At 40.5% G+C, this 16493-nt stretch overlaps 1 protein-coding gene across 5 annotated transcripts; it reads right to left on the bottom strand.

Annotated features, from left to right (window-relative positions):
- Positions 1–181: 181 nt before the first annotated feature.
- Positions 182–16452, bottom strand: LOC115557718 (natural resistance-associated macrophage protein 2). Of its 5 annotated transcripts, none has more exons than XM_030375779.1 (17): positions 16283–16452; positions 13287–13365; positions 12369–12508; positions 11825–11944; positions 11605–11724; positions 11096–11202; positions 10943–11013; positions 10768–10835; positions 10514–10669; positions 9849–10007; positions 9661–9747; positions 9149–9268; positions 6079–6228; positions 5611–5684; positions 5309–5462; positions 4981–5034; positions 182–2398 (listed from the first exon to the last, which is right to left on the bottom strand). In XM_030375779.1, the coding sequence occupies exons 2-17, from the start codon at positions 13318–13320 to the stop codon at positions 2321–2323; spliced, it is 1692 nt and encodes a 563-aa protein (XP_030231639.1). In that variant the 5' UTR covers positions 13321–13365; positions 16283–16452; the 3' UTR covers positions 182–2320. The 5 variants fall into 5 exon arrangements, with proteins under 5 accessions (XP_030231639.1, XP_030231641.1, XP_030231640.1 ...); XM_030375781.1 differs by having other exon boundaries at positions 13287–13343; XM_030375780.1 differs by lacking the exon at positions 16283–16452 and adding an exon at positions 13564–13782.
- Positions 16453–16493: the final 41 nt, after the last annotated feature.

Raw genomic sequence — 16493 nt, 5'->3', positions numbered from 1 at the left:
AAGACGTGGACATTTCTGGTGAAAGGTGGGCGTAGGGAGGCAGGCCTTTAGAGGGTTAATGGGGAGCGGGTCCAAGGCACTGGTACCAGACTTCATACCAGCTACCAACGAGGATTTGGCAGAAGGAGATGTCAGTGAATGATGAGAAGTAGCTAATTATGGAAGAAATGATACAATCATGTACAAATATTTGGTTTTATTTCAGATTTCTTTTCGGTTGTATTGCTGGTTTTATGCACATTTCAGTTAACCAAGATAAACACATGGTGTAAGCATCTGTAAAACCATAAAACATTTTAAATTTGGTCTTTTCATTTCTTTTACTTATTGGACTTTACTATAAAGAATCTCAAGCCATGTAGGACAAAGATTAAAGGCAGTTGTAATCTTGTATTCCTTTTTTTACTATTAATAAATAATGAAAAATATGGCCCTTTGATTTAAAACAAAATGATAGAAACTTTATAATTTCTACTGACCTTAGGCTAATCATTTATATCCAATACAAAACTGAGTTAAAACACTCATTACATCTTGCTTTTACGTTAAGATTGTTACATATCCACTTGAATATTTCTAAGAGCAATGTTTCTAAATGGCTGTTAACTTTTAAATCAAATTCATTGTCAACGACGGCTCTGAGTGTTCACTGCTGCACTCGTGTGGAAACATTTGACTGTAAATATAAGATGAATTGATAAATATCTGAAGACAGAAGTTTTTTCTTAATATTATTTAAATTTTGTTAACTAAACAAAAATGTGCCCTGTGTAATTTGCACTTAACATTGCTATAATGCCATTAACCTAATTCAAAACAGCAGCAGCGGCCGACTACTCATCCAATAATTGACCTGGTAAATTGTTGTGAATGGAGATATACTTTTGGGGGTTTTCTGATAATGTACAACTACACATCACGCTTTCTATAAAAAATAAAAAATAAAAGCATAAGAAAAAAGTAACAACACAAAAGGAATTCATAAAAAAATTCAAACTTGAAAAGGAAATGTATTAAAAAAAAAGAATGGACTCCCTGAAGACTCACTCTCTGGGTTAATATGTTTTTCTTAACAATTCCTTAGAAATGTATTGCTACTTGCTTATCCCAATTTATATCAACTCAATCAATAGTTCCTTAAAAAATTATTCCCATTTAAAGTTTTTTTTTTTAAATGACAACTGCAGAAAAGTGCAGATATAATTAATAACATAATTTGACAAACAAAACGTATAATTTAGTTAAGAATGAACATAAATTTAACTCACTTAAAATAAGGCTTGTGGATGGAATCGTACCGGAATACACCACATGATGCAACTTAGTTTTGTTTAAAAAATACAACAAATCACGAATGTCACCATGTTTATATTGAGAATAGGGAAGAAAGAAGGTGGTCGCTACTCAAGGAATAATGTGAATTACTGGACAAGTATCAGGAACCACGCTAAACATTAAATGGTCATTGGGATTATTTACGGTTATTTTCGTTGTTAATATTAACTTATTTGCCATGTGATGCAGATTGATTTCCAAAGATATGCCGTCCATGGTGCTATTTTGAAGTGCTCAATGCCAGCCAGTTGGAACGCAATTGCAGCACCGAAGTTCATCACAATAAAAATCTGTTGCTTTCATTCACAATGGAGAGGCTCCGGGCTTGGTGAGGGATGCCCATATTTGGATATTCATAAAAAAAATGGCTTTGCTGTACAGTTATTACACACCTCATGTAATATTCTCATATCAAAATAAACAGACAATGGGACAATAATAAGAAAATGACCCACATGGCACAACCCGTCTGATCTACTATTCTCTGTGGTGTGAGTTGACTCAATGGATAGCACTTTTGTTTCACAGCTGCAGAGACTCAAGTTGGATTCCCAGCTGGAGCCCTGCATGTTGGTTGGTGGAGTTGGATCTTCTCTCTCTTGGTTACTCTTAATCGTTGGTCACCTGTGGATACTCTGGTTTCCTCCCACCACCAAAGACACAAGGGTTAGGCTGATTGGAGACCCATGCACGAAAGGACTGCAATGGACTGGCAATCCTCCAGCCTTGTTGCCCACAGACAACTGGGATAGGCTCCACCCCTCCCCTTCAGCAGGATTAAGTGGGTAAAGTGACGGGATGGATGGGAATCCATAAGGCACATTCTTACTTTGAAAGCTCTTGTAGTAAACTCCTGGGCATGAACTCCTTCCAATGCTATCTCTCATTTGCTCTCTCGCTCCCTCTCACTCACACCTATACATTAGCAGAGGATGGCACAGCCAAGAAGCATGGGATGCTGCGGAGTGTATCTCTACATCTCTCCCTACTGTTCAGACACGGAATTAGCATCCATATCGTTCAATAAGTAGAGGTCAGTGTGGCCTGACAATCCCAGCCGAACCTAGAAGAAAATAAAAAGGGGGTTATTCATTGAGTGTATGTTAATGTAAGATAAACTGCACATTCAACTTTGCGAACTCCTACAAAAAAATACATGCAAGAGGGGTGTTTTTTTGCAGGCTCAAATGGATTCCGATCTCCAGCTTCCATATTTTAAGCACTTGAGGGTAAATCAGCAGCAGCAGCCACCCTCTGTGCCCTGTACATGTCCAATGCAGCCCTGTATCGGATATTGGATAGCAGGGAAATCTTTGTCAATTTTTTTTTTTTTTACGATCAGGAGGAAGGGGGGGGATTGTCCACACTAAGGCTGATGATAGATTTACAATCAATTTGTTTAGTACAAAAGAGAAATTTGTTGGATTGGAGTTAGGCCAGAATGATTATTACTTGTAATCAAATGGCTGATGTTGTGATTACAAAAAAAAAAATAGGCATTGGGTATGCTCACCTGACAGGTGAAAACATCCAAAGTATACCCCAAAACATTGGCTGATTTCTCACAGACAAGTAAGTTTACCTTAGTCAGTTCACAATATAAACTTGGGTATAGGGTATAGAACTGTAAAAGTATCTATTCAAGATAATCCTGAGGTAAAATGCAGATGCAAATTTTACTTGGATCTTTGATTATTAGAGTATCTTACTTACTGCAGAGACATCCTTTTCAGAAGAATTTGCCAGCTTGCAATGTAAGTAAATACAGGTGGTGAGATTAATTCAGTATAAACCATGCTACTCTTGCAAACAAAAGTACAAAGTAATCATACTACCGTGGCTCTGACTTCTAAAAAGGAAAACATAGAATTACTTCGCCAAAAGGTATACCAAGACACAAGACACCACGAGTCTCCATATATCCTCTTGTTTATTCATACGGATACATGGCGCATTGGCGTACTTAAGCAAGTATCAAAGGACAGACGACGACGACGACGACGACTTCAGTTGGTTATAGACAGCAATAGTTGACTTTAGGCTACAGAACACTACATTGGCCTACAGAATGTGCATTGAGACAACTCATTAAAGGGACACTCAATATCTTGTGTCATTATTTCACAGAAGGCACTGATGACAGCAGTTCAACTCTTAACAAAAAAGGACAAAACATTAAAGAATAATTTACGCTGGCCTTTTGTTCACCAAAACATTCAAATCGACTTGATGCTGTAAAATGACTAAAATTACATAGACAATGTTAAATGACGCGAAACATCTAAAAATAAAGAATATCCTTAGCAATATAATGCTAAGGATATTCAATAATGGTGGATATTGTGGAAAAAGTAGAAACCAGTAAGAGCTACCAGTATGGGCAACATGAACTGGTCTCTGCTCCACCATATTCAGATGGGAACCCATAACAAAAAACATTGAATAAAAGATTGTGTTGTGCGTTAAATAAGGACTGTATTCACAAACTGTAATTGTGCTGGCATCTGACCGACCACAAAGTATGGGCCATTATTATTATTTAAGAGGTCAGACAGAATTGACACCATGTTATGAATCTGGTTCACATGTCATTTAAAGAGTCTCGCTGGTGCTCAAATAGATGCGTCACATTATCTGCAGGTATGTGTAAAAACTTGTTAATTCATGGAGTGAAGTCAATCAGGCTAAAACGTGCAAATAGCATTGGCTAGTATGGGGATTGAAGGATGCGCTATCATGAGGATTTATGTGGGGCCTAAGAATAGAAGACGCTAACTTTAACGGGAACCTGAGCACCGCGACAGGCGCCCCTACATGCGTGTCCTTCTGTGTGCGAGGAAACCCCACGCTGAAAAGCTGTGAGACAACAGTGACACAGGTCCACATGCACATGCAATACTGCTGATGAATGACTGGTGACCTTACCAAGAGGGGATTACAGTGTTTTATCAAAATATCAGGATTAGTAGGCAAAAATAAAACATTTAAATATAAATAATAATTCTTTCACCACTAATGACATTCAAGTCTTTACTTTGAATACTTGCCAAGAAGTGTCTCAAGGTGGCAAATGCCACCATATTTGTCGATACCAATACTGTACCATCTGTTGAGGTCAAATACAGTACGTCCCAAGCTATGATATTCTGTATAAAGCAAGCTTCCAGTACAGTAGTTGCACATAAAAAAAAGGTTTCAATGAGTGTTACACGTAACATAGGCTTGACTTCTTGGTGGACGTGGCAGTTGGATTATGATAGATATTAGTACTATGATCCATGACTTCTGAAGTCTGAACATTAAAAAAAAAAGATTAAATCAAAAGGCAATTTATTGTCACTCAACCCAATACAAAAACCTTTAATTCTGGAAAAATAGAACTAAAAGATGAATCCAACTGTGTACACAGCTTTTCTTTCCTGTAAATACTGATTTGGTTCGTACCAAAAACACACACAAAGAATCTTCTTAGAATTAGACGCGTGTCAAATTATTGTATACAACAAGTCACGTTTTTGCAAGGTTCAATCCCCTTCCAGAAACTGAAGGAATGCTGGTTGGCACAGAGGTTGGTTTTTTTTCGACCCACATCTAAGTATCATATTCAGGGCGCTCCTCTATGAATACAGCAGGATTATTGCTTACCCTGCTGCCAAAGTCCAGACAGGAAACCCCCAAGGCAATTAAACAGAGCCACCCCTAAACACAAGAGAGGACAGGAGCATGCATTAAACATCAGAAAGCATTGTTTTTATTACCGTGTTTAGTTTCTCTACAAAACATCTATTATAGGTAACGTTAACTTGTAGTTATAGGCTGCAGAATCTTCTAAAGCTTTTTTGAAATGTCAAACACAAGTGTAGACCCAAGTTTCGAGGGAGATACTAGGTACGATAAAAAGGAGGTCAAGCTGAAAAGCAACCCTCCGTTCATGTTTCCATGTTTGCATCCATTAACACGAGGGTCCACCTACCAGGTAGCAGACGAAGCAGAGGTAGGCTATGGAGACGATGGCTGCCAGCACGTATAGCCAAACGCTGGCCAGGCTGGTCACGTACACAATCACAAAGTACATGTTGATGGCACACACCATCAGGATGATGCATCCCCCAGTGATCTTCCATGCCCTGAAGACAAGAGGAAGGTTAGGGACAACGTCAGCGTTTTGAGATTGACTCGTAGTCTAGGTCCGGGTCAAAGCTGACCAAGGTCGTATACAAAGAATGACTGATGGTAATCAATGTCGTGAAAATATTTGTATAATAATACACTTACAATCCATTCACAAAGTCGTTCATTATGGATTCGAGACTGGTGAAGGTCAATATTGGGATCAACGCAAACGGTAACTGTTGAGAAAGAAGACAATGGGTTTTATATATATTTTTTATAAAATGTGCCAAAATTAGGGGATTAAAGCAAGGTGCATTGAGGCAACAAATGTTGTGCGAAAACATTGATAAGACATATTTGGAGAAGCAACAACACAAAATATGTCCACAAAATAATAAAACATATACAATATAAAAAGTGTCTGAGCCTAGAAAATCAAAAAATTGAATTATTAGTTTCATCAATCAATAACTCAACAAGTGTATTTAACCAGAGGTCATTGCATTTCTGGTGCTGAATGAAAGGCGTTTAAAACCCAAGGGTCTAGCGTGTCTTTAGTGTTCCCCATAAGGGAGGCAGAGGAACCCTGGCCTCGTCCTCACGGCCCTGCTCCCGCCCCCCCCTGCTGACCTGCAGGCTCTGCAGCACGTTCAGGAAGTCGTTCATCCCCGTCAACTTTGTGATATCCTGGAAGATGGCCACCAGCAGCGTGGGCGTGATGGCGATGGATCGGGTGAGCAGCACCCGAGCAAATCGTGACCATTTCAGGTTCAGGAAGCCCTGGAGGAAAACAACAACAACAACGTTTATTTAAGAAAAGCCTTAAAAAACTAAAAAACAAAAACACTGCTATTACAAAACCCTTATTCCCACAAACAAGCATTAAGTACCATGACACCGAAACACACAGCATCAAATACACACAGATGGACTAATTCGTGTTTTGGAAACCATGTATGGACATGAATGGTAGGGGTGGGAATCTCTTGGCACCTCACGATTCGATTCGGATTATGAGGTCAACGATTCGATTCTGAAGCGATTATCGATGCATCTTGATGCAACAATTTTTTTTATGTACATTTCCATGCGTGATTTTCAAAATAAATAAAAAAAAAAATAAATAAAAAATATATATATATATATATATATATATATATATATATACACATACATACATACATACATACAGGTGCTGGTCATATTATTAGAATATCATGAAAAAGTTGATTTATTTCATTAATTCCATTTAGAAAGTCAAACCTGTAGAATGTATACATTCATTCCAAACAGACTGATACATTATAAGTGTTTTTTGCCAAAAAGAAGATGATTATAGCTGACAACCAATGAAAACCCTAAATTCAACATCTCAGAAAATTAGAATATGGTGAAAAGGTCAGATATTGAAGACACCTGGTGCCACACTCTAATTAGCTAACTAACTCAAAACACCTGGAAAAGCCTTTAAATGGTCTCTCGTTTTGATTCTGTATGACACACAATCATGGGAAAGACTGCTGACTTGACAACTGTCCAAAAGATGACCATTGATACTTTAAAGAAGGAGGGCAAGACACAAAAGGTCATTGCCAAAGAGGTTGGATGTTCCCAGAGCTCTGTGTCCAAGCACATTAATAGAGAGGCGAAGGGAAGAAAAAGATGTGGTAGAAAAGAGTGTACAAGCAAGAGGGATAAACGCGCCCTGGAGAGGATTGTCAAACAAAACCGATTCAAAAATGTGGGGGAGATCCACAAAGAGTGGACTGTAGCTGGAGTCAGTGCTTCAAGAAGCACCACACACCGACGTATGCAAGATATGGGCTTCAGCTGTCGCATTCCTCGTGTAAAGCCACTCTTGAATAAGAGACAACGTCAAAAGCGTCTCGCCTGGGCTCAAGACAAAAAGGACTGGACTGCTGCTGAGTGGTCCAAAGTTATGTTTTCAGATGAAAGTAAATTTTGTATCTCCTTTGGAAATCAAGGTCCCAGAGTCTGGAGGAAGACAGGAGAGGCACAGAATCCACGTTGCCTGAAGTCCAGTGTAAAATTTCCACAGTCAGTAATGGTCTGGGGTGCCATGTCATCTGCTGCTGTTGGTCCACTGTGTTTCCTGAGGTCCAGGGTCAATGCAGCAGTCTACCAGGAAGTTTTAGAACACTTTATGCTGCCTGCCGCGGACCAACTTTATGGAGGTGACGATTTCATTTTCCAACATGACTTGGCACCTGCACACAGTGCCAAATCTACCAGTACCTGGTTTAAGGACCATGGTATCCCTCTTCTTGATTGGCCTGCAAACTCACCTGACCTTAACCCCATAGAAAACCTATGGGGTATTGTGAAGCGGAAGATGCGAGATGCCAGACCCAACAATGCTGAAGAGCTGAAGGCCACTATTAAAGCAACCTGGGCTCTCATAACACCTGAGGAGTGCAACAGACTGGTCGACTCCATGCCACGCCGTATTGCTGCAGCAATTCAGGCAAAAGGAGCTGCAACTAAGTATTGATTGCCATACATGCTGAAACTTTCCATGTTCATACTTTTCAGTTGGCCCACATTTCTAAAAAAACATTTTTTGTACTAGTCGTAACTAATATTCTAATTTTCTGAGATACTGAATTTGGGATTTTCAGTAATTGTCAGTACTAATCATACAAATTAAAAGAAATAAACATTTCAAATATATCACTCTGTGTGTAATGAATTGATATAATATGTAAGTTTCACGTTCTGAATATAATTACTGAAATAAATCAACTTTTTCATGATATTCTAATAATTTGACCAGCACCTGTATATATATATATATATCTGGGTTTGCTACTCAGAGTTTGCTAATCACTTCCTACTTTTGTGATGATCATTAAAGACATCAACAGATGAATTAACTTATCTAATATTTCATAAGAGAGAAAGCTTTTGTCACAAATATGACTTTCTATGAACAATGCAATAATCAATGCAGCTTGCATTATAACACAATGGAAGCATGCAAAAAATCGGTTTCAGTTTTATTTTATTTCTAATCTTTCTTTTCTATGTCTTTAAAGGAAAAGCTGCTCTTGAATTAGAAGGAGTTCTTGTGTCTGGCTGTGAGTTTGCACGCATGCTATGCGTAGGCTGAATCGCAATCGTGTCAAGACAAATCACATTGGCCAATACACACTGAAGATAAATTCAATGATTTTAAAATTACAAAAATTATCCCTCTCTGGCGGACAGAATGTGGCAGCAGGCCAAAAAAAACTTTTTTTTTCTATATATATATATATATATATATTTTTTTTTTTTTTTTTTTTTTTTTTTTTTTTTGATTTTTTTTTTTTTGATTATTAATTTTTCTGCATCGAGACAGAATCGTTCTAGCGAGAATTGCGATGCATCGAAGAATCTATTATTTTTCCAACCCCTAATGAACGGGCATGTCGGGGCCCTAGTGTGTGCAGCTGAGGTCAGGGCTGGGTAAGAGCCAAGCCTCGGAGCCAAACGTTAACTAGGCCAAGCAGACGCATCGCGCTGGGGCAGCAGGGTGGCGACTCTGAGGGCTCGTTAACATGTCTGCCTGTGAAGCCAGTCCGAGGGCCCTATTTCCTGCACAGGGTTATCAACAGTCTTGTGGCAAGGGAAAGCCTTTCCAACTGTTGTCGTGACAATGTTCCCTCACATAGCAACCAGAAGCAGTCAACAGCCCTACCTCCATCACAAACTGTCCGGAGTAGGTCCCGGTCATGGTGGAGCTCTGTCCAGCAGCGAGGATCCCGACAGCCCAGATATAGAGGGCGACGGGGCCAAAGAAACAGCCCAGCACCACCCCCTGGAAACACAGAGGTAGGTTGAGGCCAACGCACGTTCTTTAAACTAATTTCTCCTTTTTCCCCTAATCTGATCAATTCATTTGCATTGGTTCATAATAAAGTAAAAAAACTTGTGTTAATCAATATTATGTAAAAAAAGACATTAAGTAGAGCTTAGATCGGGTCCAAAGAAAGAAGCCCGACCAAACCCGGGCACATACACGGTCTGTCTGAGCCCGGTACTGGCCCGTCTCATCGGCTGCATTCATGGGGCCGGGCCCTACTCGGTCGTGTTTTGGGTCCGGTTATGTTAAACCTCTAAATTTAAGGCCTAGATCAGAACGTGGTGCCTCTTTGGCACCACGTTCTGATCACTGAGCTGTACATATTGTTTATTATGGAGATGACTTACCCCTTTGTAAATATCGACCTCCAGTGTTCTGTTGTCGTGGGGAAACAGATTGTCATAGGGGAAGCTTGAACCATTGCAAGCTAAATTCTGCAAAAGAGGAATGCCGTCAATGACAAATTTGAGATGCGTAAAACTGATCTGGACTGGAGATGATCTCAAGCAGTGGTTTGACAACACTGTACACACACCACTTCCATGTTGGTCTTGTTGTAGAAGGCCTGAGCAAACACGGCCACCACGAAGACGTTGATGAGGAACGAAATGAAGAGGGCGATCGTGGCCTCGATGAAGTAGTACTTGTTGGCTTCCTTCACCTCATTCTTGTTACTGCGGTCGATTTGACGAGACTGCGACATTTAGAGAAGGAGAAAGATAGTTTCCATAATAGTGAGGGTATTTTATTTTCCACTATTCTCGGGGACTCATACAGACATCAATTTTTGGGCAATAGCATCCGGCAATGTACGTCCTCTGAAAGTGTTAGTTATGGCATCGACAGACTCAGATTTGGATTATAGATCTCACCCAAGGAAAAGTCTTGCTCTAAAACAAGCTCCAGGTGGCATACATTGACGGGGTACCATTGCCTTACTCTGGGGCTGGATGACGGAACACGTGTGCTGCATTTACTCATTATAATTACAAAAATGTTGTTCTGACTCCCCGAGATACAACATAATGGAAAAACAGGGTCCAGGTTGAAAAATGCCCGAAGTTCAGGCATCTTGCTCAACGATGCCTACAGGTAATCAGCAGACATTAGGGATTGGATCCGGAACGGTCTGGGAGACAAACACCCTACCCCACTGATAGATTATGCTACAACCTCATTCATTCAATGAGGAGTTTCTACCTTGACGAGAGCCGAGTGCAGATAGATGTTGTGGGGCATGATGACGGCCCCCACTATGCCCACCGCCTGCTCCAGCTGGATGGTACCACAGTCCTTACAGTACGGTATGAACATCCCCTTCATCACCTCCAGCTGGTCCGGCTTCACCAGCACATACTGCAGAACAGAGAAGATCGGTGAAGGAATGAGCAGCCCGAACACCATCTGAGGTCTGGAAGTGATTGTAGAAGAGAAAACATGGAGGAGGCGCTTACCTCGTAACCAAAACTAATGGCCATGATAGTGATGAGCACACCAAAGAACGCTTCAAGCTTCCTTAAGCCTATCAAAAGAAACCATTGTTGGTTACCATTTTAGAAACACCACTTCTGTATTTTTAAGCAGTTTCCCAAGCTTGGCATTTAATCGAGGTGGGTCCCAGTCACATACCATACTTGTCTAGAAAGAGGAAGACAAATGTGTCAACTATCGTGATGAGGACGCCCGCCCACAGAGGAATTCTGTTGGTTTAACAGAACAGATTTAATAATCACATACAAACACACAAACAGAGACAAATAAGCACAGAGGAAGGCATCTTACCTGCCCACAGACAGAAGGTGAAAAGCTATGGCACAGCCTATAACCTCCTGCATGTCTGAGCCGATAATGGCCAGCTCCACCATGAGCCAAAGGATTATACGTGGAACCTAAGAGAGAAAATTATGCTGATAATAATATAGACACAGAAAGACAGAGCTGGTGCAATAGCAAAACTGCATTAGTTGCATTATTATTAATGTGATAGACTTAGGATGCCAGACACCTTAAGACTTTTGGATTTAGCCCTTAAAAACCAAAAAGCCATAATACTATTTTTTTAACCATTTATGTAAATGACCCCCAGATAAGTTAATTGTCCTGTCTGTGACGAAAAAGGTTGATCACCCAAAGTTTGGATTAGAAACAATCAAAGCATACTTTTGTATTTTACATGTGGTTCAAACCAGATTTATGTGCCGGTCGCATCACCGTTTGGAGGGCACGATTCAGTATGGGTGCACGTGAGAACAGAACAGTGCGAGTGCAGGGATGCTGATTGTAGTACTCACAGTGGGATACTGGCGATTGCACACTTCAGCCAAGTGCATTCCAGTCACGACCCCCAGGCGTGCAGCCAGCCTCTGCAAGAGCAGCCCGATGATGGTGGCTCCCAGGAGTACCCACAGGAGCTGGGGGAGGGGGGGACGACACGGCAGCACGGCCAGGTTAGAGTGTCATCCAAGAGAAGGACCACATTGTAGATGTGCTGGCTGACGATGTTCTAGTCACCTTGAAGCCTGCTTTAGCTCCGGACTGAAGGTCTGACTCGATGTTGCCCGGGTCCAAGTAGGCGATGCTCATCAGGAAGCCGGGCCCCGTGAAGGCCCACAGTTTACGGAAACTGAATGTCTGGAAGGAATTTACACATTTAACGTCATGTAAACATGTGTACAACTCCCAAAAAGCCCAAATGGCTTAATTTAAATAATTTCTACTGCACTAGTTGGATAATATGACTTGTCGGTCCAGTCCATCCTCTGCCATTATTATTCTCTAGGGCATGGTTCTTGCATCATTTTTAAAGTCAAATTTAAGACTTTTTAAAACCTTTTTAAGACCAACACATATATAAATTAAGGCGTAAGTGGCATTAAGGCGTAAGTGATTTTCAAAAGGAAGAAATGGGATTGGGCCTTAGGCCCAATCCCATTTCTACCCCTTACCCCTTCCTCTTACCCCTTCAAAACAAGGGGGAGGGGTAAGGGGGAGGGGTAAGGGGAAGGGGTAAGGGGTAGAAATGGGACTGGGCCTTAACCACGGCCTACATTCATACCTGGTTGGCATCCTCTGGAATAGCCACCTTCTCCGCAAAGTAGGTGGAGAAGGGCTCCTCCTGGTCAGTGGGGGAGCCAGGAGGGGAGACGGTGCTGTACTGACCCGCTGACACTTCCCCATTATTCTGCGGGAAGTCATCTGAGATGAAAGAGATAAACCGTTAGATGGAACAGATGCTAAATACCAGCATAAATACAAATACTGGTAGGGCCGGTATCAGGGCAAGCTTCTCCAAAAGCCTACCACATGATATGCGATATGCAATATTTTATTAACCGTGGTCAATTCTTATTATTCAGAGTATTGTATTATTGTTGAGGTTAAGAAGTCAGTGTGTCCCTATGCCTTCTTCTTTCTGAGTTGACAGATTCATTGGGTTCCTGCTGCTACCCAGTCTTCCCATGGCATTCAAAGGTTATATATTAAATTGCAGTTGACACACAGACTTCCTCAAGCTAAAAATGAATTACCTTGGACTGCAACTGTTTGGTTGAATGATTCTACACTTCCTCTAAATCCCCCACAATTTCCTCCAGATACATAGACAGTCAGGTTTGAACAAAGTTTTGGCGTTGACATTTCACAGACAATATGTTTGGTTTTGTTAAGTAAGCGTCATAAAAACACTCGAAAGTGTTGATAAAAATGTAAATAATTAAATTGGGATTAATGAGAAAGCGTAAGCGACTGTCTGCTGCCTCCATTTCGTCTTCTGCCGTGATTTACCAGGAGACTGTAAAACAACCCCATACAACTCAATATTTTGGACCTAGAACTTACGCCTTGAACAGGGAAAAGACACAATCACAAACTATACTGCAAGCGGCTTTTGCGGTGAGGTGTGGATGGTCTCAAGCACATAATGGAGGCCTTTGCTGCTGTTGCGTGTCTGATTTCTGTTATCATAGGCACTCACCTTCCAGGAGGTCTCCTTCTTGGTTTTCCTTCATCTAGGCAGGCAGGAGGATCCCTACTAAGGGAAAAATATCAAAGTCCTGCAATAAGAAAACAGCTATTGTATGACCAGAACAACACCATGTCAGAAGGCAAGACAAAAGTGAGGCGGGTGATCTTGTGAGAATGAATTGACAATCTTCTCTGCAGACGTAAGTGACTAATCATTATTGTCGTTCAGAGGTCACATTTGTTCCTCTCTAGGTTACGTAAACAGCAGATTTTGCCAAAAGGCTCACTTCTGTGTCTTCTAAAAATGCTTCACTGTTTGATTGACAGCCTCTTCACGAGACCCGTCGTCGTCCAGGTTTCCCTTTCACCATGTATCTACTCTTTGATTGTCCTCTGCACCCGCATACTTTAAAACGCATCCAAATTCTCAGATTAAACCCAAGAAATCCTATGCAACAAAACAATTCCATTCATTAACTGCATGCTATGAACTCTGTTACAACATGTGCAGACGGGACCTTGTCATGTGACGATGTAATCACATGACTGAAAACACAACCTGAGGCAGGACACAGAACAGCACAGGATTAGTCCCTCCCCAGGGTCACACACACACACTATTGTTCTCAGCGTCACTTGTAAATCGCTTTATGATAAAGGTGTCTGCTATATGACCAAATGGAAATGTAATAAATCATAAACACAGTGAACCATGATTGCTATAACACACACACAATCACAGTCACAGTCACAGTCACAGTCACAGTCACACACACACACACACACACACACACACACACGCCTAGTTACAGTAGTTAACAACTTTAGTGAAGTACATAATACAATAAACTTCACTACAAGATGATGAATACACTAGGCTGAGAAAGGGTCATGAATAGTAGCGGTAACCCGGTCTACCTTAACAGAATTTCCGTTCTCCCACTTCCCATAGGCTATGTATGCCGATGAACCATCCCCGGCGCAGGAAGAATAACAACATCATCGACGACATGGTGTTAGCTTTTTCACAAAGAATGTGGTATAGTAATATCAAACTCATGTAGCAGAAACATAACTATCAAAAGTCTGTCTTTCACAAGCATGGATATCCTTAATATCAATTTAACACCCTCTCTCTGGCTCTCTCCCTCTCCAATAACGCAAATTTGGAGCACCAGACATTCGGTCGGGAGATGAAAGGCCAGGCAACGGGTAACTTTTTTACCATGTTAATAGTAAAAAAAAAAATCAACTTTAATTAAAGTATCACATCTCCCCAGATCACACAAAGACTATTATGTACAGCAGCTGGTGTGTAAATTCTGTATTGTGTTATGTAACCATCTTGTAATGCATCAGGCCCTATTATTAGCTTTTACTCAGTTGTGTTAACCTTTAATGTTGAAGAGCATGAAGCCATTCAAAAATCCTCTATCCAGTACTTGCATAGAGAAAAAATAGAGTTACAATTACTATCACAATCCCAAATATCTTTTTTTATTTTAAGATCAACCAACTGTGGCAATGATGATATTGGTTAAACCAAATTAATCAGTTTAAAAAAGGAAACCCCCCAACGAACAACAGGACACACAATCTACACCCAACAGGGCAAGTAATCACATTAGATCTACGTCTCCACCCAAACAGACACTTTAAAGAACACTCCCAGCGGTCAGATACTGTGCCAGAATGTTCATAAAACAAAAACCCAGTTTGTAGCAGTCTGAAATATAAACTGAAATAAGAATTATTCACCAACGTAGCCTGATGCATTTATTGCTTAAAAAAAAAAAATAATATCAAGGAAACCAATACATGTGCTAAGGATCAGGAGAACTATTTCAAAGACCAATAGATAGCGCTTAAAATACAACAACGTTATTCACAATCAAATGATGGCCTAATGAACACACAATACCTATATCCAAGGGTTACAATCTGCCATTGTATGCCAGTATACTAAAATTACATGTTTATCAAAAAGACCATTTAAGTTTCTCAGGTGAAGTACAGAATAAAGCTACTTCCTTCTGTTCAACTGAAGCCGTTGTAGATGGCTACAGAACATTGCTGTTTTTGTTAATCACAAGGTGCAAAACTTTTTTAAATCCTAGTCTGGAATAAAGACATCTGCTGCCAAGGACAGCAGTTGCCAAGAACAACAGTTAGGCTTACCAGAAAGGTGTGCATGAAAGCAACTAACAGAGCACTAAAACAGTAATTCAGTTATATATCTGCATTTCTTATGGTTACAGAATGTGGTTCCTGACCAATTATATATAATAGGTATCTTCCCAAGGCTAGATCAGGTTGTTAAGGCATTGTCATGGATCAGATATTTATACATGCATTATTTTTGTTGTTTATGGGTTAATCTAGTCCATCAAAAATATTCCATTGCCTCAATGCTGTTTATCGCGATAAACGTACAAGCACAACAACTCTTAAGAACACTATGTTCCAGCAGAGTTAATTGCTCAGATGTAGGGTGATTTATGCATTGGATATTGCAGGTTATCTCCACATATGTTATTGTATGCAGTAAAATGCCGAGTAAATAACACTGGGCCTCAGTAAGTTTACTGTGTTAATACATTTGTAGAATAGTACATCTGGATACACAATTGCATTAAAACGATTTCAAAAGGAATCAGACCAGTATTCTTCGCGAGAACAGAACGAGGTATATTACAACGATTACAGGTCCAATCTGTTGATGGACCTGTCCAGGTGACACTTAAATGGTGACGTTGCAGCGTTGGCAGTCATGTGTCTCTTTGTAAATAAGGAGTCCTGTCAATTCAGAACCCGTCTGAACTATACCTAACGTATGAAATGGATCTCCAAAAATCCTAAATCAGAGGATGATGTCAATAGTATTGTGTCGGTAACAATGAGATGTAAGGTTGATAACGCCATTTGTCTTGTCAGTTCGACAATGCTAGTTAGTTAGCAGGTTTGTAATAGCTAACCTTGAAACAAGTATGACGACCGTCGTCTTACCTGGGTAGATACCGCAAAGTCCGGGAGTGTTAACAGACACACAGATCCCATTGACTATACATATAGTTATAAGAAACCCGACCACAGCAACAACACTAAATCGCTAACTCTTGGTAAGAAAGTGTCCATTCCATGTCACCTGCGGGTCGGATGTCCTGGAGGAGCACGTGCTAGAGCTCTGACACATCTTATTGGTCAATGAACAAACTGG

This window comes from Gadus morhua, chromosome 13 (genome assembly GCF_902167405.1).
Source record: "Gadus morhua chromosome 13, gadMor3.0, whole genome shotgun sequence".
Taxonomy (NCBI): Eukaryota; Metazoa; Chordata; class Actinopteri; order Gadiformes; family Gadidae; genus Gadus; species Gadus morhua.
This window is presented reverse-complemented; position numbering and strand designations above follow the sequence as displayed.